General features: G+C 51.6%; 1 protein-coding gene across 1 annotated transcript in view; it reads right to left on the bottom strand.

The window, feature by feature from the left end:
* Positions 1–1,611: 1,611 nt before the first annotated feature.
* The window catches only part of LOC105698713 (unconventional myosin-IXb), a 36,768-nt gene continuing 18,545 nt past the window's right edge, over positions 1,612–19,834 (bottom strand). The window contains exons 2-17 of the mRNA XM_012423185.1: positions 10,547–10,900; positions 10,052–10,335; positions 6,238–6,409; positions 5,987–6,159; positions 5,711–5,870; positions 5,509–5,625; positions 5,188–5,423; positions 4,915–5,104; positions 4,420–4,697; positions 4,160–4,349; positions 3,914–4,085; positions 3,628–3,839; positions 3,248–3,510; positions 2,634–2,900; positions 2,434–2,533; positions 1,612–2,354 (exon numbers count right to left, since the gene is read on the bottom strand). Coding sequence (XP_012278608.1) covers positions 2,197–2,354; positions 2,434–2,533; positions 2,634–2,900; positions 3,248–3,510; positions 3,628–3,839; positions 3,914–4,085; positions 4,160–4,349; positions 4,420–4,697; positions 4,915–5,104; positions 5,188–5,423; positions 5,509–5,625; positions 5,711–5,870; positions 5,987–6,159; positions 6,238–6,409; positions 10,052–10,335; positions 10,547–10,900 — 3,326 coding nt within the window. The 3' untranslated portion in view covers positions 1,612–2,196. The remainder of the gene's footprint in view (positions 2,355–2,433; positions 2,534–2,633; positions 2,901–3,247; positions 3,511–3,627; positions 3,840–3,913; positions 4,086–4,159; positions 4,350–4,419; positions 4,698–4,914; positions 5,105–5,187; positions 5,424–5,508; positions 5,626–5,710; positions 5,871–5,986; positions 6,160–6,237; positions 6,410–10,051; positions 10,336–10,546; positions 10,901–19,834) is intronic.

Raw genomic sequence — 19,834 nt, 5'->3', positions numbered from 1 at the left:
TTTTCTGTTTTATTCCCTTCTCCCTCGGCCGGCCGTGAGAAATACCCAGCACGATTGCGGCGGTCCTGGAGTCCGCCCTTCCTGGGGAGCTTGCGCGATTTTGATTATCATTCCGCCCAGGAAACGCACAATTGTCCCTTTGAATGCAAAACTGCGATATAAAAGCGAAGATTTTCTTTTCCGAGGGAAAATTCTTAAAACAGGACGAGATGGAAGAGCCCCAGGAGTAGACGTCACTTGTGGTCAGCGGCGCCGGAATCTTCAGGAGGAGCGACTCCATTTCCTCGGCCCTGCATTTTCCCATTTTCCTACCTTCCCTACAGACTCCGTACGATCGCTTTGCTGCGCTCCAGATCGTCGTTACCATCATTACCATTTACGTCGTTTAAGGGCAGCGTTCCTCCACCTGGCAGCTTCCGTGTAATTTCATCGTTTCCGTTTTACGCTCGAGCGTCGAGAGACACGCGTCGTGACGCCTCCCACACCGGCTGCCCCACCTTTGATGTCGAATGTCGTCCGAGACGTTTCCGAGTCTGCGAAGCGACCCGGGCGTCAAACGAGTTCCAGCGCAGCCTCCGTCGACTTTCCCTCGGTTTCCGCTTCCTTCCTCTGCCTCGACTATTTCCCTCCCTCGCCCCCAGGGGCCTCCCTCTCGTACCGTACGTCCCCTCTATTTATCGAACACGCGCGTCGCGCGAGTACGTACGTAAGTACGTTTGCTCGCCGCGAGCAAAAAGTTAAGCTCCGGCGTCGCGACGCCCCCCGCGAATTTAGACGGCTGCTCCGAGGCGTCCCGGCCAGTTAGTAGAGAGCGTTACGTGTGCGCGCTCCTCGAGGACCATAAGGACCAGGCCCCAGGATTTAGTTCCCTGAAGTCATAATCCTTCGAACGTCCAGAAAGTCCGAGGTTCGCGGTGACGGCCCTTCCGGTTGGAAGGGTGTCAGGGGACGAATACGCAGGATATCGCGTTTGGGATATCCGGCCTGCTCTCCCTTGAAGCAGGAGCCAGCCAGGGTCGAATTTTTCACTTTGCCCTAAGTGAATTTCGGTCCCTACCCGGAGGTCAAAATTGGATCACGAGTCCTTGAAGAGACACCGTAGACTCCGTCCTGTCTGTTCCTTCCCTCGCGAGCTCCCGTGCCCCGTAAACGCGATTTGCCCGAGCACTTTGCAACTTTGTACACAAGGACACGAGTACACACCCCGAAGTGCGCGAAGGAGGGCGAACGCAACCTGGAACGCGTCGGCGAGGGCGATGCTACGGGAAGAGGACGCGAATGGAGGGCGTTTCCGTCAACTGAGCCGACTCGTCTCTTGACACGGTTAATAATTACCGGAAACACGTAGACATACGGTCGGGTCTGTGCATACGCATCCACATGTTATTGCGAAGAGATTCGTACTACAATTGGCACTAAGAATTCGAGAGTAAGACGGAGAATACTGTTGGTCGACACCTTATCCTTACGCGAGTACCATCGCGTGGCTTCAAGGTATAACGTCTCTACTGCATGTACATACCTATATATTAATAATATTATTAATACACGTTTATATATATCTATGTATATCTCTATATATAAAAATCCGTCATACGTGTCCGTGGTCGGTAAAACTATGTGTACATATACGTGTAGACGTATACGCAAGGAAGAACAGGAGGCACTTTTCGACCTCCTCCTCTCTAATACATAAATTGGCATATATGTATATATAAATATACTCTAAGTCGTGAGGCGTCACGTAACGTAATGATCTACGTGGAAGACCAAATTGATTTTCGAATTATACAAGTCGAAAGAGGCCGGGGGTCGCGTCGCGAGATCGGGAATGCCGATCGGTAGCCTTTCAGTCGACGATTTTTCCAGGAGTCTTGCTTCGCGGTGGGTCTATGAGATCGATCGAACGGTCCTGCTGGGATGATCGATTGGGCCCCTCGACGACGCGACACCTCCGGGTCGTGCTTAAGATTACCTTAACCGTAACGAATCTCTATTAACGACGTTCTTGTGGCAATTCATCGGCAGTAGCGAGTAGGGTTCGTTCCCGTTAGGGAGACCTCGACGTCGAGCTCCTCGGAGGCGAGGCTGCTGACTTTTGGAGGATCTCGAAGGAGAGGATCTCGCGAGTTAATTAAATTATTCCTGGAGTGGTCCTCGACGTCGAGGACGCGACGAGGGACAAATAAATAGAGCTCAGACGTTAATGTTACAGGGTTTCAGTTCCATGAACTGGTAAGGCACGTGGAGGGTGGTGTTGTTGTGCTCCACCAGGAGGTGGCCACGTCTGGGGGATGCGCCGACGACCAGGACGGTCTCTCCTTTGAGCAGGACCACCTCTCCGTCTCCCTTTTCTAAAGACGAGAGGAATCAACGATGAGAACGTGCAAACATAAAAAATCATTCATCGGTTCATCAATTCGGGACACCCACCAGGGAATGGCATCTTCATCACCCTCGTCTGGGGATACCCCAGCTTCGTGTTTCCGGTCACGGTGTAAGACCTGCTGGGCGGAACAGGGGGCGGTCGTTCCTATTTTTTGGTTCGGAATAAACGTTTCCATGATATAATAAGAAATGTTGGGCAAGGTATGAAAAAATAGGATGATTTTAGTGAAAATGGGAGTTTTTACCAGGTCCAGGCCAAATAGGGTGCAAGTCTGCTGGATCATCTTCTGGTCCGCGCATTTCTCCGAGGGGTCTGGGGGCGGGGTGCCCGTTATCGGCTGGGGCCTCGGTCGCGTTCCGTTTCCGGTTCCGGAACTGTTAACGCTCCTCTGAACGGTTCCCGTGTTGCCGGAAGTTGGCTGCGGCTGCTTCTGACCGATACCACTGCCAGGGACCAGAGTCGTCTTCCTCACCAACCATCTCCTGCGGATCCTCCAGCCCCTCCACGTGGCCTGGGAAAATTTCGCGCGTTTTCAGACCTCCGTGAGATCATTGGGAACGAACTCCAGAGACCTGTTTTCCGATTCATAGGAAAACTCGGCACCTACTCGACGACTTGGAAGAGGTTTCGCGAAGACCGCGAAGTGGGTGCTTCGCGGCCCAAGTATCGCAAAAGTTCCCGGAGGATGAATGCGTCAAGCTATGGGTGCTATAAAAATATTTAAATAAATATCCCATCGACGATTCAAGGAATTGCGCATATTTCGTGCTTTGTCGTACTACGAAGAACCGAAGATTCTTCATGGGACCTCGCCGGTAAATAAATTTCACGGTGTTTCTAAAGGAGGAAAGGCGGTACCTGAATGGCCGTGGCTGCTTTTCTTCGGGTTTCCGATCTCAGGTTTTCCAATTGTTGACGAATTCCCTCGCTGAGGAAAATGTGCCTCTTGCCGAGGGCCCAACTCGTACTCGCCCCAAATTTACTCTTCAGCTGCTGGGCGTTCTGCAGAATGAGCTTGGTATCTTCGACCGCTTGTTCCTCGGCACGACGCAATTGTTTGAACGGCGCGAGTAATCTATACCTCGAATTAAACGCCTTGAAGCGCATCCTGTGTGGGTATCCTGAAAAAGGAAGTCGTTGCTTCATCCCGACGAAAGTCCTGACTCTGATTCAACGCCGACTCGGGTAATGGAAAATAAATCGAAAGACCGAGATTCCAGTAACGCGGATCGACGTACCGCCAGCCATCAGGTTGACGGTCTCGAGCACCTGAAGAGACCTGATCTGTCTCATGGCGACCCCTCTGTCCAAGTGCATCGGAGTCTCCGATGCATTGCTCCTGATGCACCTGACGAAATGAGGCCTTGCGTGCACGAGGGTCCTCAACAGGTTGTCCAGCCGAGTGTGAAAGTCCTGGGTCAACGTCGAAATCGGCTCGTCCCCGTTCAAGCTGGAAAAGCACGATGGAGTCGTTCCTCCAGGACACCATCTTGTACGCAATGTCAGATTTTAGGGTGTACGTACAGATCCGTGTGCGACGTCGGCGATATCCTAAAACTGACACCCCTGGGAACCGTGTCACTAGCGTAGAGCGCTTTGAGCTCGCTTCCAAACAGGTGGGTGGCGAAGCCGAAATTACAGGTGTGTTTGTAGAAAACCGCGACCAAGTCGTCAGGTACCACGTCCTTGTTCGTGTCTGAGAAAAGAAAAATCAGATATTGTCCTATCCTAAATCCGAAACCGAGGCACCGAGGACGACAGGGGACGCACCTAGGAAGTCGGACGCATCGTAGGTGACTCTTCCGGCGAAGTGCTGGATCCCGAAGGACCTGCAGTCCACGGTCCTGGGCTCGAAGAGCCGAGGATTCTGCTTGTGCTGGACCTTGACCTTCGCCACGTAGCTCTCGGCCGTGCCTCGTATCGAGCATTCCACGTCCAGCATACTGAGCAGGCCGGTGCGCTAAAAAATGAATAAATTTAAACGGAATGACTCGCCAGCCAGCCGATGTCCCGAATTCTGGAGAACTCACCAGAGAAGAAATGAGGTCTATACAGGGAACGTTGTCGACGTAGTCGACCTCGACGTCGCACCGGATGCCCTCGTCTCGACAGCTCTCGATGGAGCTCTTGAAGATGTGGGTGTTGTAGAAATGTTGCATCGTCTCGGCGCACAAATTGATGCACAAGTGCTCCAGTTGGCTCGGCTTTGGATCCTCGAACCCGAACATGTCGAGGATCCCGATGAAGCCGTCGGTCGCGTGTCTCACGGCGTTGTTCAACGCCGTCATGCTCCTCGAACCGGTGCCACCTACACGGCAAAAAGACCCTAAGACTTAGGAACTTGAATTAAACGTCAGCCGCAAGCTCGTCAAGGTCGATACTCCGAGAAGAAATTCTTTTTTCCTTTTAATCCCGTACCTTGCAGACGCGATACCGAGACCTCTTCCAAAAAATGCGATAAAACGCCAGATACCCTTTATCGCATTTTTCAAGGGTATAAATCATTTTCCCGGGGTCGGGCGTACCTGCGGAACTTCCGATGGTGGAAGCATGCTGACTGGTCACTTCGGCCTGGTTATGGACCGATTCGTTCGAGTCGGAGGACAGAGTGCCCAGAGTGGATCCCAGCCTCTTCAGACTGTTCGCCCTCCTCACAATGGTGGCGACAGTGCGACAGTACAGAGCCTTTGCCAGGGAATCTCTCGTCATGTTCGACTGGCAATTGCACAGGCACACCGTCAACACCGATTAATCGATCGGGACAAGGTTTGCCTCCGCTTCCAAGCCGGACTACTTACCATGTTTGCGTCGCAGACGGACTTGACGAGCTGTCCTCGAGCGTTATGAGTCCTCGACGTGAGTCCCCTCAGCAGAGCGGGTGGAGGCACCCCCAGAAGCGCGGCAACCGAGGACAATTCGTTCTCCCCGATCACGCCGACTTCCACGCCCGGGCCATCCGTGAACCCGACGTTGCCCAGGATGAGAACCGCCGCCAGGACCCTGACGACGTCCAGGAAAGGAATGCCAAGGACTCCTGGAACCGGAAAAAGAACAATGACTCCCTCGATAAGATTAGGCATTTCGGATAATTTAATATACAAAAAGCTGAGGGAGGTCACCTAGACAGGCCTTCCAGGCTTGAAACCTGATGGCGTCTTCCGCTTCGTCTTGCCTCGTGTCCCCGTGTTGGAGGTATCTCAGGTTCTTCAGGTTGTACCCCTCCAGATTCAGCTTGACTAGAAAGGTAAAATTCCGGGGTCAGAGTGCGGGGCATTTTATTTCCATTACCTCTTCGTTTAGGGAACTCCGATTTCTGGGTACCTCTTTCGTCGTGAGAAAGTCCAGCGAGCATCTGGTAGAAAATGTGGTAGTTCTTCTCATCGGGGAGCGGCCTGATCACCCTGGTCTGGTCCAGGAAGTAGCAGTGGATCTTGGTTCTGTACAAAGCGCCGTCGGTCACCTGGACCTCGATGAAGTGGCCCTGAAACGACGGAACCGCTGCACAACCTCCGCGTCTACAGACTGTCTGCTGACTCAAGACTCTGGGGGCTTAGGACTTTGTCGAAGAAAGATTTTTAAAAAACGTCGGACACTCACTATCCTCGAGCTCTCGGAATTCGTCGCTGTTTTCGCCGATCCCAGCGACCTGAGGACGGTGAAGGCAGCAGCCAGGTGCTTGAAGGCATCGGTCTCGGGACCTCCCCCGGCGACGTCGAAGAGTTGCCTCAGCAGCAACATCGACGCGTACGTCTTCCCCGAGCCGCTGGTCCCTGTGACAGGATAACGCGTCCTTATCGCCTATTCTCAAAAATGTACGGGGAGGAGAAGAAAAAAGAGCGACTTATCACCTGAGAGGATGATAGCCTGAGGATAGCCGGTCTCGGATTGTTGCCGCACAGCCTCCTGAACCACCCTGTTCAGCTGGGGCGCCAATGGGACGGCTCTGGTGCTCGTTAAGGTCAGAGGATTCCCAACATCCGTATAAGGATTGATGCAAACCAAGATCGGGCCGACGTTTGTCTGAAAGGACGACACTTATCGATACCCATCGCTTCCCAATCCCGGGTTCGACCCGACCTCTCTTTCTCCACCTTGCAGTCCCCCCGAAATTTAATGGATACCACTTTTTACCACTCGTTCGCGCGTAATCCCGCCGGGACGGCCAATCGATTAGTCGCAGCTTACGATCGAAACGTCGTCGCTCTCGATTCCGGAGTTCCGGCCCTCGCCAGGAGGCGTTGCGTCGATCGATTTATCGCCTTCGATCGCTCCGTCCGAGGATCACGGGGCCGACCCGATACTTTCTCGCACTTTTCGATCGATTCTCGACTCGCCATTCAGGGTGTCGTAAGACGTCTCTGTGCGCCGAAATTGGGATTTTTACGTAACGGTTAGCCAATTTGGCCAAATCGGGTCGAGAGGTGGACGCGCGATTATGGCGACTGTTGGGCAACCCGATGCCTTGAAAAATGAATTTCAACCCCTTGCCTCGTTTTCAAGTCCGATAGTATCTAGGAACTAGGAAGGCGATTTCGTGGTCTTGGAGGATAGCCCTGAGCGGGATACCTCGCGAGGCATTCCGTTCCCGATTATCCTGGAAGCCGAGGAGGGCACCTCGGTCCTTGGAGTAGAAGCCGAGCAGGATAAAGGCAGGGTAAAGGCAGGCTAAAGGCAGGGCAGGGGCAGGGTAAAGGCAGAGGCGGGGCAGAGCGGCCCCTTTGGTGGGTACCCTTCCTATTAGGGCCCCACTAGAGAAAGCAGGACGCGGGACCGGAGACGGGGCCCGGGATAAAAAGAGCAAAGGGTCGGAGGGGGGCAGGAACCGGTCCCATCTCTGGGCCCCAGGGGAACGGGAAACCTGCGCCGCTGTAAACAGATTACGCACCTGCGTACACCACCTCGCAGAGGGTACGCGCGGGCGTTATCACTGCCGAGGGGCCCGTTAACTCGCGATTTCCTCTAATCTCGGGAAATTATCCGCGTGCACGCGTAATTCCGTAAACGCACCTTTGGCGCGGAAATCGCGCCTCCAAAGAAGACTGCTCGCTAATTACCAGGCAATAGCGCCGTCGGCGTTATCGGAGGTACTCTGGTTAGAGGATTACCCTAATTGCGATTAAGGTCGATTAAATCGCGCGGAAGAATTCGAGGAACGCACCGAAACGCGGCACAAATTTTCCGTACGGTCGATGATAAGATTATTGAGATGACGGCTGAAAACGAGTGGGTAGAGGCGTGTAATTTTTTTTTTTTCTTTTTGGTAATGGTAATTGTTTCATCACGAAAGGGTATTTAAACGAGGTACTTTATTTTTCTGAAACCGTACAGAGGCGCGTTAACGCGTTCCAGAAGGGGACGTCTCGCACCTTCGGGCCCTGATCGCTAATTGCGGTTTAATGACGGTATTAAGTCTCCCCTAACTCGGGGAATTACCCTAATTGCAAGTCGATTAAATCCTAGATGTCGGCCTTGAAAGTATATGCTCGCGCCGACTGATTAATCGTGTGTGCGAAAATTTCCGTTCAATTGCGTGCGCTGAACGTCTAATCGCGAAAATACGAGGAATTAGCAAGGGTTAACTCGACGAGTTAACTCCCCACCTCCGTGTTAATAATTTTTATTTAAGAGAGAAAAAAAAGACACGCCTATCGGGAGTAATTACAACACCTCCTCCCTCGTTTTCCTAATTACCCGGCACGCACCTTCGCCACCTTCAACGAGGAAGCTCCAATTTAGAAGAACGCTCACGCTTAGTCCTCCCCTGATGGTTAATTATTTAATTACGTCATTAAGTCCCCCTGTGCCGAGAGGATTACTCTAGTTACAAGTCGGTGGAGTCATTATCGCCGTCGACTCGACGAAGGTCGTCGAGCACGCCCAAAGTTCGCCTTATCGATTCGACTCCGTCATCGCGTAGAAATTTTATTCCCTCGGCGTGTCAAGATTTAATTCTATCGACTGTGTAATACTTGCCACGTGGATGATTGACGATTCGAGATGTAAATATTTCGGGTATCATCGAGGGATTAGAGATTTTATAGCCGGACGCGAGCGGAGAAAAATGATGACTATCGTGGGGAACGGCGTCGCCGTGTCGAAGACATCGAGATGACAGTTCACACGTGGGTTTTACCGTGTAGATCGTGACAGCTATGTCAAGTATGCCTCATCGGTAGACATAATGTATGCAGATGGCCCGGGATAGACGTATTTGGCCGGTATAACTGGAATTCCACTGTATTGTCAGGGGTATGACCCGGGAAATCGGGGGTCATTAAGCATCGCTCCAACTAAAATGATACGAAGTGATATTAAATTCGAATATAAGTAACAGTTCGCGGGGGGAATAAAAATCACTGATTTATTTTCTCGTTTCAAAAATTACGCTGAATAATTTATTATTTTATATATCGCGTCGCGGAAGTATCGGCGCTCCGGTCTTGAATATTTAATTATCAGGTTATTAAGACTTTGCGCCTCTTTTTAGGAGCGTCGCTTTTCAAGAGTGCCTTGTATAGACACGGCATGAATGTATAATATGGCTCGCGTGACTCTTCCTATAGAGGGACCGTTTTTAGAAGAGAAACCTTCCGGAGCCGTGGACCACCTCGGAGGAATGCGAGCTCGCCACCTGCGAGGTATCGGCGTCAATGTACGACCGCCGTAAGTGCGTATGAACGGGCACGCAGGGCGCGAGCCCTGCACGAAGTCTCGTTTCGAGAGAGAAAAAAGTCGCGAACCCTTTCCTCCGCAATTGCCCGTAAATTCCGATCTTCATCGAAAACGAAGCCACCGGCGTCCTGCCGATCCTTCGACTCGCGGATGAAAGGGTCTCGGAGACACTCTTCTGGAACTACCCCTCGAAGAGGTCGGTCCGGAACCTTCGAGAGCACTCTCCCCGAATTCGAGAGAACACGGTAAATATAAGAAAGCAACAATTATTTTGACAGAAAACACGGAGGGAGCGTTCCTCCGGGGGAGTCGGCGACCTCTTCGGAAAGCGGAATAATTCTACAATCGAGGGAAGAGACGTTTCCAAGGTCCGCGTTTATACGATTTATTTTACCATACGAATATCAATGCCCTGACACGTGAAATTTTATTTTTTCTTTCATTTGTTTATAAATATCTGTTGGTGGAAAAATGAAATTTCCCGGGAATGGAGACCTTCCTCGGGGCCTCGGCGTTCGCGTGGTAAGATTTCAAACGACTCGGTGCCCCCGGTTCGGAGAAAAGCTTCATAAACCAGACCCCTCGGACGGCACTTTCGTATCACCTTAATGCCGGGACCCATGAGCCGTGCGTGCGGCACGCGTGTTTGCGTAGCCGCGCAGGTACGCGAGTCCGCGCGTTCAATGCGAGTTCGGCGAGCTCGCTTTGCTCCGTTTGCATTCCGAAGGGACGGAGAGCAGCTCCGGGCGCCGCTCGAGCGGGGCCTCATTATCCCGGCCCGAAAACGTCTCTTTCCCTCCTCCTCCGCGATCGACTTTGCCTCCTTCGGCCCCCTTTATCGGCCCGTTTCGCCGCTTTCCTTGAAAACGTCCCGACACCGACTCCCTCCGCATTAAGGGGCTCCTACGTAATCTCGGAATTTTCCCCATCGCTCTTCCCCGGTTCCCGTATTTCGCCAATTTGGTTTTCCGACGATCCGAGTATCCTTACGTGGTACTGCTTGGCGCAGAATCGGGCCTGAAGACACTTGAGGACCGCATCCTCCGTCAGAGGTCCGGGTAGGTGAATGAGGTCGTCCAAGGCCGTGGAGGTCGCAGGGCCGGCGCCCACGACGGCGGCTTTCTGGAGGCACCTGTGCTGGTTCTGCGAGGTCTTCGCGTTCTTCACGTCCGCGATGATGCTCGAGATCGGCGGCGAACGGAGGCAGCCCAGGGCCGTCACGCAGGAGACGATCCCGTCGTCCGGCACCCCGGGTCTCTTTGGCGGCTCCAAGTCTGAAACATCCCCGGTAGACGTGAACGCCACCTGGCTTCCTCCTGGGCGCAGGAAAAAAAGATGGGTTCATCGAACGAATCCCCGGACCAGGGTCTTCGGTACCTCCTCGGGTCTCCCGGACTACTCGCCCCCCGGATCATTTCTCGGGTGCTCTCCGCGGGAATTCCGCGTTTACCTCGCAGCTGCGGGACGCGATCGAAATGTACCCACCAGAAATTAAATTGTTTGCGGCGGAGCCGTGGTTCAGCGCGTTGGTGGCATGATTGACGTGCGGATGGACGATGACGGAGGCGGTGAGGGTGTGTCCCGAGGGATGGCCGATGCCGTGGCTCGGAGGGGTGGAGGCGGCCCCGGGGGGTAGGGTCGTCCTCGGGGGCACCGCCGGCGCCGGCGTCGGGACGGCCTTCTCCGGGCTCTTGGCCGGGGGGCCCCCGGAACCTCCACCTGCCGGCCCTGAATTATTCGGCTGGCTCACGTGCAGCCGGTTCCTCAGAGTCACCAGCTCCGTGCTCAAGCTCCGCAGGCGCTGCTGCAGGTGCACCGCCTCGTTCGACGATGAGGCGTCTGCAATGGGACCTCGCTTTCAGACCTCGGGATCTGGACTGTCTAAGACTGTCTAACTTACGCAGCTATGCAAATTAGAGAGAGAAAAAAAAAGAACGGTACTCGATAGATGGACGGGACCCCGGACGGAGACTGGACAGGGTGGAAAATGGAGGCGAAAAATCTTACGGAATTTTTTTTTTTTTTTTTCGAGGTGCACATCTTGAAAAAAATACCTGTACCGGTTCATTGAACACCTAGGTACGGGACGGTTGAGTAAATGCGCGATGCTCGTTTGATAATTCGCTGCCAAGGGAGGGTAGACGATCGGGATGCATCTCCTATGCAGCGAGGACTAGGTGGCTCTTGGGGATCGAATGGGAACTATTTTGATATTTCCAGGACATCCCGAGTACGGTTACCCGGAAACGAGCTCCGAAGGGACGAAGTACATCCCGAGGGATGGCGATAGCTACGAGCCAGTGGTTTCCTAGCATTTTCGCTTAGCATTGTATCCCGGATTAACGGTACCCCGAGAAGACAGCCGAAGGAGCACGAATGCCCCGCGTGACTGCCATTAGCTGGCCAGAGTCGGAAAATAGTTGACGGTGGTTAACCCTTGACCCCGAAGAGAGGAACGCCCGATTTACGACGCCACCCGTAAAAGGCCCGATCCCTCGAAAATCGAAAGAAGTCTCCCCTAATTGAGATCTCGCCGACACTCGAGAAGCAAAAATTATCCTTCGTCCTCCTCTCCGAGAATTTTCCGGTCCACGTTTTGGCATCACCCAAAAAGCCCCAAAAATAAAGATATTTAATGGTAACCATCGTCGCTCGACCTGGAAATTCCGGAAACGAATCGCAAAGCTTATCGCGGGATGCAATGAAATTCGGACACGCAACGTAACGCGGAAATGAAGAGATTGCATTTCCGCTATGCGGGGAAAACGTCAACCCCCTTCCAGGCTTTCAAGTCCGAATTTAGCCCGCGGTTCGACCGCGTTTTTTTCCCCGCTAATTTTCACCGTTTCGAGTGATTTCGACGTTTCAATTAACTGCGCGATTGTCGTATTTCGTTATCTACCGGCAAATTAGAACCGATCGCCGATATGTGCCGCGGATCAAAGCCGCACTCCGTTCGACGCGGAATTAAAACGCGGCCGAATCGCCAGTGATTTTGTGATTTTTACGCTCGTCAGACATTTCTACGGCGGAGGGGGAGCAAAATGGGGGGCGGAAAAAAATCGAACCCGAGGCCGAAAGCGAATCTGTTTCTCCTGTCAATGAAATAAAGCGTTTTAGTGCCGGATCAGCAAAACCTGTAGAAGAAATTCATTTACAATACAATATGATCGAGGGTTGCTCGGTTTAAGGGGGAATAATTTGAATTAATTGAAAGAGAGGAATTAAAAAATCGGATTCCATTTTCTGGCTTCGGACGCTGCTTTTGTTTTTCTCGCAGCCTTTTTAGATCCGAATGCCAATCCACGTTATGAACTGGAGATACGTCGAGCCCCTCCACCTTTTTCATTACTCTTCATATAAATGGACCCCATGAAAATCGTGGAATTAATTTTTAGTGGACCGTGCACCCTCGGAGGAATTTTTTTTTTAACATCGTTCGGAACCAACCACGTGTTTGACACCGAATTGCAGCAGCGGGGCAACTGTCATTTCCCACGAAACTTTAACCGAATGACGGCGAACCCGCGCCCCATGTGCGTTACTCTAATTTTCGACGCGTCCATGAAAAGCGCGACTCCCATGCATTGATATCTATCGGGGAATTAGTAGCGATTGCCTATATATTTCCCGAGGTCAGCGCGGCGTCACAATCAATTAACACTGTCCACCGCAGAATTGAATTGCCCCCGAATTCGTTTATCGCTCTGCAAGTCTCTTCCCGGTAAAGTCCACTTTTCCGCCACTGAACCTCCCTCGCTTCGGAAAAAATGTTTCAAATTTCTACATTTCGAGAAAACTCGAATTTTCGGAAGATAAAAATATAAACGTTAAAGTGGCGTTAATTTCAAGATTTTATCGCGAGGTATTTACAAGCGACACCTCTTCGAGTACTCTACTCCCTCGAGACGAGCCTTCTTACGTTTCACCACGGACAAATGCGAGTCTCGGGAGTTCATACTTTACCGGGACCTTTAAACTTTGCCAACACTTTGTGCAAATGGTGTCACGAAGGGGTGCATCGCGAAGCCCGGGTTCGCGGGGGGTCCCGAGTGGCGGACGCAAAACTCGCGGAATCCCGCGGTTTGGCTTCGTTAAGGCGTCCCTTCGTAATGCCGAGCAACCCCCTCTCGATTACGGTGATCTCGTAACGAGCAAACGACGTCGATAGAGCAGCTTCGTTAATCAAAGTGGCCGAGCTGGCTGGCGAAGCTGCGACGAGCGATCGAGCTTCTTCGCGAGTTGCCTCGAATAAGAGACATCACCTGGCCGATGACAACGTATCGCGAAAACATCCCTCCGAGATAATGCGAAATATGCTTTTTATGGATTTTTCTCGACCCCCATAAATCTCCCCCGCATTCGCGACGCCTGTAACGTCTTCAGGGTCCCCTGATGACGAATGAGCGGAAAGGGTCGGGAGGAGAAAAAAAAATTATGGAAATTCACTTTGCGGCACATTTCTCACAGGAAACGGAGGCGGGATCCTGCTTCGCAAAATTTCGCGGGATTCCGAGTTTCCAGGATTCTTAACGGTTAGCACCAGGAAACGGGTTTAACGGGTAGACAGGGTATACCGATGTGACCTTCGGTCAATTTTTATCGCCGGGATGATTTTTTTCAGCTATCCGGTGTCTCTCCTGGAAAGATGAGCCGTCAACCTTAGAATATATTCCTACATAAATATTTGTAAATTAAATCCTTCCGTGTTAGTTCTGGACATTTTATGTATAGAGGGAGATCGAGAAGTGGTGGAATTTCAAGCAAGGTTTTTCGGTCCGACCTTTCGCGGGACGCACTTCGACGAAGGGGGAATTTCCGTGGTACGTGGTATTCACATCGAGGAAATTTGTAAGCCGGGGGGGCTCTACCCGATGATTGTGGCTTCATATTCGCAGACTCCGTTGGATCAGCTATGACAAAGCTTAAACTAGACGCGGCTCTAACGTTGTCGAATTACGTGCATTGAATTAACGTTCAGCCGGAGTTTCTCTCCGGCTTAAACTTGAGTGAAACCGGTGCGACCGGTTCCTAGTGATAAAACGTTTCGGTACTAATAGTAACGCCACTGTAAACCGTATCGTGAGATGTTGGATCGAAATTCCCGAAATTTATTGCCCAATTCGATTGCGCGACTTTACGTCCATGTCGAACGTCTCAATCGGCCTGATAAAATGGCACCCAATGGGAAGAAATCCCGCGAGTAGAAAAATCTAATGAAATTTCAAACAAGCGTAGCATGCAAATCTTGTAAACGATCGTCTCCGATGAAATAAATACAGGATATTAGAAAGTGCCCAGACGTATCGGTTACGATCGCCCTGTTACCAAGAGCAATGATACTTTCTACAATTGAAGATCGAGCGGTGCACCGCGGAGTGCAACCGGTTGCGGAAAAGGTTCTGGGAAGTGCAGCTAAATTCGTCGGTGACCCAATGACGGATTTGCGGCTCGCGGGGATATTTTTCACGGATTTTCCTCGAGGGGATTTGGATCCGTCCCGAAAACAAGCGTTTCCGTTTATGCCGGAAGGACTCCGGGGCGAGCGATGCACGTACCCGGTGCATCTGCAATTCCGTTGGCGCAATTCTCCAAACGGCGATGCTTTTCCAACGTCTAAATGCGTCCACGACCCAAAGACGGATTCAGGGAAAACAACAAAGAGGTCCCCGAGGGTTCCCTTTGAGGAGTTCGCGTTTGACCGTATCCCTGATTACATTATAAATTCCTACAGGTCGTCTCTCGAGTCCCGCGAGGAATCCTCTGGAATAAGTGGGCCCAGTGCTCCGCTATCCTCGATTAAAGGACACCGGGTCCAGAAAGTGGGCCGATCGGACCTCGTCGAAAATATGAACATTTGCTCGGGGAGATAGCGCGAAAAAAAAAATATCTCAAAATCCAGAGGAATCTCGTTCGGGGTTCCTCTTCGACGTTGCGCGGCTAACACAGCGAGAGCATCGCTGGGAGATAGAAAAGTCGCTCTTTCATTTGTTTCGTCCTCGTCCCAGGACCCCGACGAGGGTCCTTCGATCAGGCGTCCCGTCGACGACGCAGCTCCCCGAAAGGCCGGTGCTTTTCCATCAGCATCCGAACGCGTCGGTGACCCAAAGACCGATTCAGGGAAAACAACAAAGAGCCGAAGGCCTGCTTCGAGGGGTCCGCGTTTATCCCGGGTTACATTAGGGATTCCTGCAGGTCCCTCCGGAGTCCCACGGGACCGTGGCGCTCTCGGCCGGAAAGACAGAAAGTCCGAACAGGTATGTGTACGGGCAGGCCCTACTACCCGGGAATTAAGGTAAGCAGGTACAGCAGGGGCTGGACTCCGCAGGGAAACAGGTTTACGGAGGCTCTACACCACCTTCGTCCTAACTCCCCCGACCTGCTCGGCAGGGACTTATGAATCGGATCGTCCGGGGCGAACCTCCGGCATCCCGGGGGAAAGACCCGGGAAGAAGCTGTGACTGGACCCGGACTCCGGTTTACGAGCCGACGGCTTTAAAAAAAGGATATGAATTTCGGCCTCTCCTTTGCGGGCCCTAGGGACAGGTCCTCCTTATCGCGACAACCGAGCTGGAATGTAGAATACGGATAAGGGGCAACTAATTGGGATCGGTGGTGGCGCGTTGGGAGGAAATCCCTATCAAAGGGGTCTTTCGTAATGTGATAAGTCACTTTGCCTGGGGAACCTTCCAGGCGATCGTCTCGAGCACCTCGAACCTCGGGATAGGGCGGTGGGGTTAGATCGTTACTTTTTATACGTAATCGCAATATTGGTCCAGCGTGCACGAATGGATGCATCGCCGTTGTGCCTTGCCTCCGCCAAGTTCTGGAATTAATAGACGGGGAGAAACCGTGGTCCAGATTTCTGCATTAATCCATACCAACGAGGGCTGCTTCGGGGCATAATCAATGATAAGTGCGTCGGTGTAAATTCTCTCGGCCACGGGTCGAGGTGTATACGTTAACGGAATTCCGAATCTAGGATAAGGATCTGGAAGCCGAGACTGGATCTGGGTACTCCGGATTGCGAGACCTCGGGGTCTAATAAAAATCCTGCGATTTCCTCCGATCATTGACGTGACCGATTCCTTCTCGATGTGGCACTCCGAACGTGCACTTTTTAATCCAAAGGCTGATGTCCAATTATTGTTTAAGAAAACCCTTCCTTTTACCTTTTCTTACCGGCGCGGTATCTTTCGGGCATACGCGGACAGGGAAGGACTTAGAAATAAATGACTTTTACTGCTCCCCGGGTCCTGTAAAATTCCCAAAAATTCCGACTAGGGTCCCTGCTCGAATCCCGACCCTAGGGAACCGCTTCGGAGCCGAAATAGGAAGTTAAGTGCTCCGTTGTAAAGCGGTCGTCGTAACGCGTCGTGGTAACTCCGCGGCATTGCATACCGTTAGGGAAGGTCTGGGAAGCTGCGACTGAATCCGAGCACTTCGGCTTTTACGAGCCACCGAGAGAGAGAAAAAGACCGAATTTCCCCTGGTCTTAACATTTTACGTCCCGACTCTATTCTAAATCCCGATACCGCGAGGCGGACAAAGGCGCAGCGTAAACGGCGTTTTCCTTACGTATTCTTCTGAAAAGTCCTAATTTGTCCGACCCTTCCCGTCAGAATTTCCCCTGTTAGAGAAATAAATATGCCACATATTCTAGGAATAAAATGCCACGGTTTCTCTCTTTGGTTTTCATCTCAAGGGGAAGGAATGACGAGTGCGCGGCGAACGGGTGCCATCTTGGATTTTCTGGACGCCTCAAAATCAGAGAATCTCGCGAAAAGCTGCGTCGTTGGATCCGGGTACTTTTACGAGACGACGGTGGCCGGAAAAGGGAAGAAAAAAAAAAAGGAAATTTCGCACGATCGGGGGGCTTAACGTTTTATGAGCGACGCGATAGTGGCAAGACACGTTTGTGAGGAAAGGTGCGTTAACACAGTACTTTCACCGCATTACAGGGTTAACGGAATTGCCGGAGCTTATGGCTGATTTCTCGACGTAAACCCTCGCCTTCCCCTCGTAAACGGACGATATGCATAAAAATTCGAAAATACGGATAGCCGTATTTCCAGCGTCGCTAAAAAATAGTATACATTATTTCATTCCCTCGTCGGTGCGCTTATCGCGTTTTACGGGGAAGGTGGTTTTTCCGTTTAATTAAAAAAAAAAAAAAATTGCGGGAGGTTGACTCGTCGCGAGGCCGCTATCACTTATCAGCCCCCGGCGTCTATCAATAGCCTCGAGATGCAGCATTCATCCACGGTACATTCTGAATGAACATTCAGATTATTACGAAACCGCCTTCGCGACTCATAACGACCTCGTTCAGAGACCCGGGAAGTAACAACAAGGACGAGGCGACTCGTGCTCGGTAATTGCCCTCGTTTCCCCCAGGATTTTCCATATTTATTCAAGAGGGACGAGATTTTCATGGAGGCCCTCGAGGACGGGTCCTTCTGAATTTTCCGGAACCATTACCTCTCGTGGGGACCGGCGATGACTGCGAATCCCAGAATCCAGCCTTTTCCCGAAGGAAGGACATCTCGTCCTCGAGGGCTCCTGGATCCCAGGATATGGACCGCGCTCCAGAGTGGAGAAAACGCCTTCCACCTTCGGCTTTCCTCCCTTCCCTTTCCTTTTCCACGTTCCTATATTTATTTCTCCTCCCCGCATCGCCTTTGTGTACCCAACGGGTCCTTTTTACTTTTCATGCTCTATTTTTTATTTACCCCTTTCCTGCAGGTCTACCGCGGAACCGAAAACTCGCTTCTCGAGAACACAATGGACCGTTGGAAATTACCGATCGCGTAATGTATACATTTTATTATTAAAAACAGAGAATCCATTGCGATATCCTGACATGGGAAATATCGCTTCAACGTCTGGCAATTCGCCCGATAAAGCAAAGGCGACCAGCCTCCGGAGATCCCTCCGGCTCGGAGATGTTCGATCTCCGAGCCAACTCCTCTCGAGCCCGTTTCCTGACCCGAGAGCCGATCGTTGTAATAAGATGCGAATTAATCTCGAGAACTTCCCGAGAGGTGGGAGTAACGAGAGGAGAAATACTCGCGACGAGCGAGGCCGAAGCCCTGGACCGAGCTCGGAGGCTGCGGATATCTCGGCCCGGAGAAGCCGATCTACCTGCATCCATCTACCTAAAGGTCCCTCCACAATGCACGAATCACCTACAATTGCAACATTTTATAAATTATAATAAAAGTGCGGTCGTCGAAATTTAAATCGACGAGAAAAGCGCGATGAGCCCAATTTGCGAGGATTCAAGGAGGACTCTGAGAACCTAAGAATGCATCCAAGGATCACTTCGGCCTGCGAGAAATTCAACGATCCAGTGCAACTCGCGACTGCATCGCGAGACGCACTTCTCGAATGCACTTCTGTCAAACCGCGAGCCGAGTCGATGCTAGTCGTTTAATAAGGAAACTTTTCCCCAAGTTTCCCTCTCGATCTCGGCGAAAGAGCGGGGACCCTCGTCCAGGAGGGAAAAACTCAGCCGCGGAACCGGGCGCGTATCGATTCCGGGTTTAATCCCGGAAGCACCGGAAGTGGGTTCGCCAAGGGGATGATTGCGCACGCGCACTTCCCGCGGAACTTCCAGGGAAGGTAAATTGGGATTTGAGCCAGGCGACTTGGTTTCGTGTTAATGCTGCCTGCACCGGGCGTTTCAAGTTCTCGCTCCCGGAACGTCAGGAGTAAATCCTTAAAGCAGGTGCGTCACCCCTTGTAATAATTTTTCTTCGCCGGTTTGAAAATAGTTTGAAATTTAGGAATTACTCGAGAAATTATCCTAGCGGACTTCGAAGTACTTGGAACTTCGTGCAACTTTTTTTCCGCCGATGCAATCCGCGCCAATTTTATTTAATCTATCAACTGGCATTTCTGACAGCGGAGCATGTCCGGTGAATGCACCGTGCCTGCAATTATCCTACATTCATCGGGATGGATTGCACTTAATTACACGTCCACATCCAAAGGAGTTCTTCGCATAATCCGGTATTGGTCTCGGTTAATTTATTCAATTTTCCATACTTTTTGCCTCTTACGTGGCCGATGTAAGACAGTGCCACGCTTTCTGGAATTTATTTCCGAGTTTAGAAGTTCGACGTCCAGATGCACCAGGTGCACTTTCCCGCGAATTTTCAGCTGCACCGGCTTCTCGATTTTCGACCTGCAGGTGCACCTCGGGTTTCTTTCCCATGTAGAAAATTGCTTAAACATCAGTTCGGACTGGTTTACCCATCGTTGAAAGTCGAAATACTTTTTAAGAAGATCAATTCTCGTCTGCATAAAATTGTGCGTAGAAAATGTTAAACGATAAGAGCGAATAAAATTTATTTCTTGCTCGACGATATCACTTGTCAAGAGCGCGCACCTGAAAGCGTGTCATTAGCTTCCTTGCACCTGACCGTCAAGATCCGTCGGAGCTGTCGGCGGAAAAGATCGCGAAGGCTGAACGAAAATTAGAACAAGCGGTCCTCCCTCTCCCGCAATAATTTACCTTAATGACAAATGACTCCCGCGAGAAGCGGGGAACCTCGTTAAACCCTGTCGCGGTTTTTCGACAAGTCCGACCAGTCCTGACATTCGCATGATACGCGCGTCTCATGATACGCTTTCACCCAGCAGACAAATGATGATGGCGGACTCCTCCGAGACCTTCATTTTTCTATTTCCTGTATTACCTCGTCCCCCTCCAGCCCCCGACACCTCTTTGAAAATTTAAAAGCCCCCTCACGTAAATCACAAGAAAAG

Source organism: Orussus abietinus, unplaced genomic scaffold, assembly GCF_000612105.2.
Source record: "Orussus abietinus isolate OABI.00-Male unplaced genomic scaffold, Oabi_2.0 scaffold12, whole genome shotgun sequence".
Lineage (NCBI taxonomy): Eukaryota > Metazoa > Arthropoda > Insecta > Hymenoptera > Orussidae > Orussus > Orussus abietinus.
This window is presented reverse-complemented; position numbering and strand designations above follow the sequence as displayed.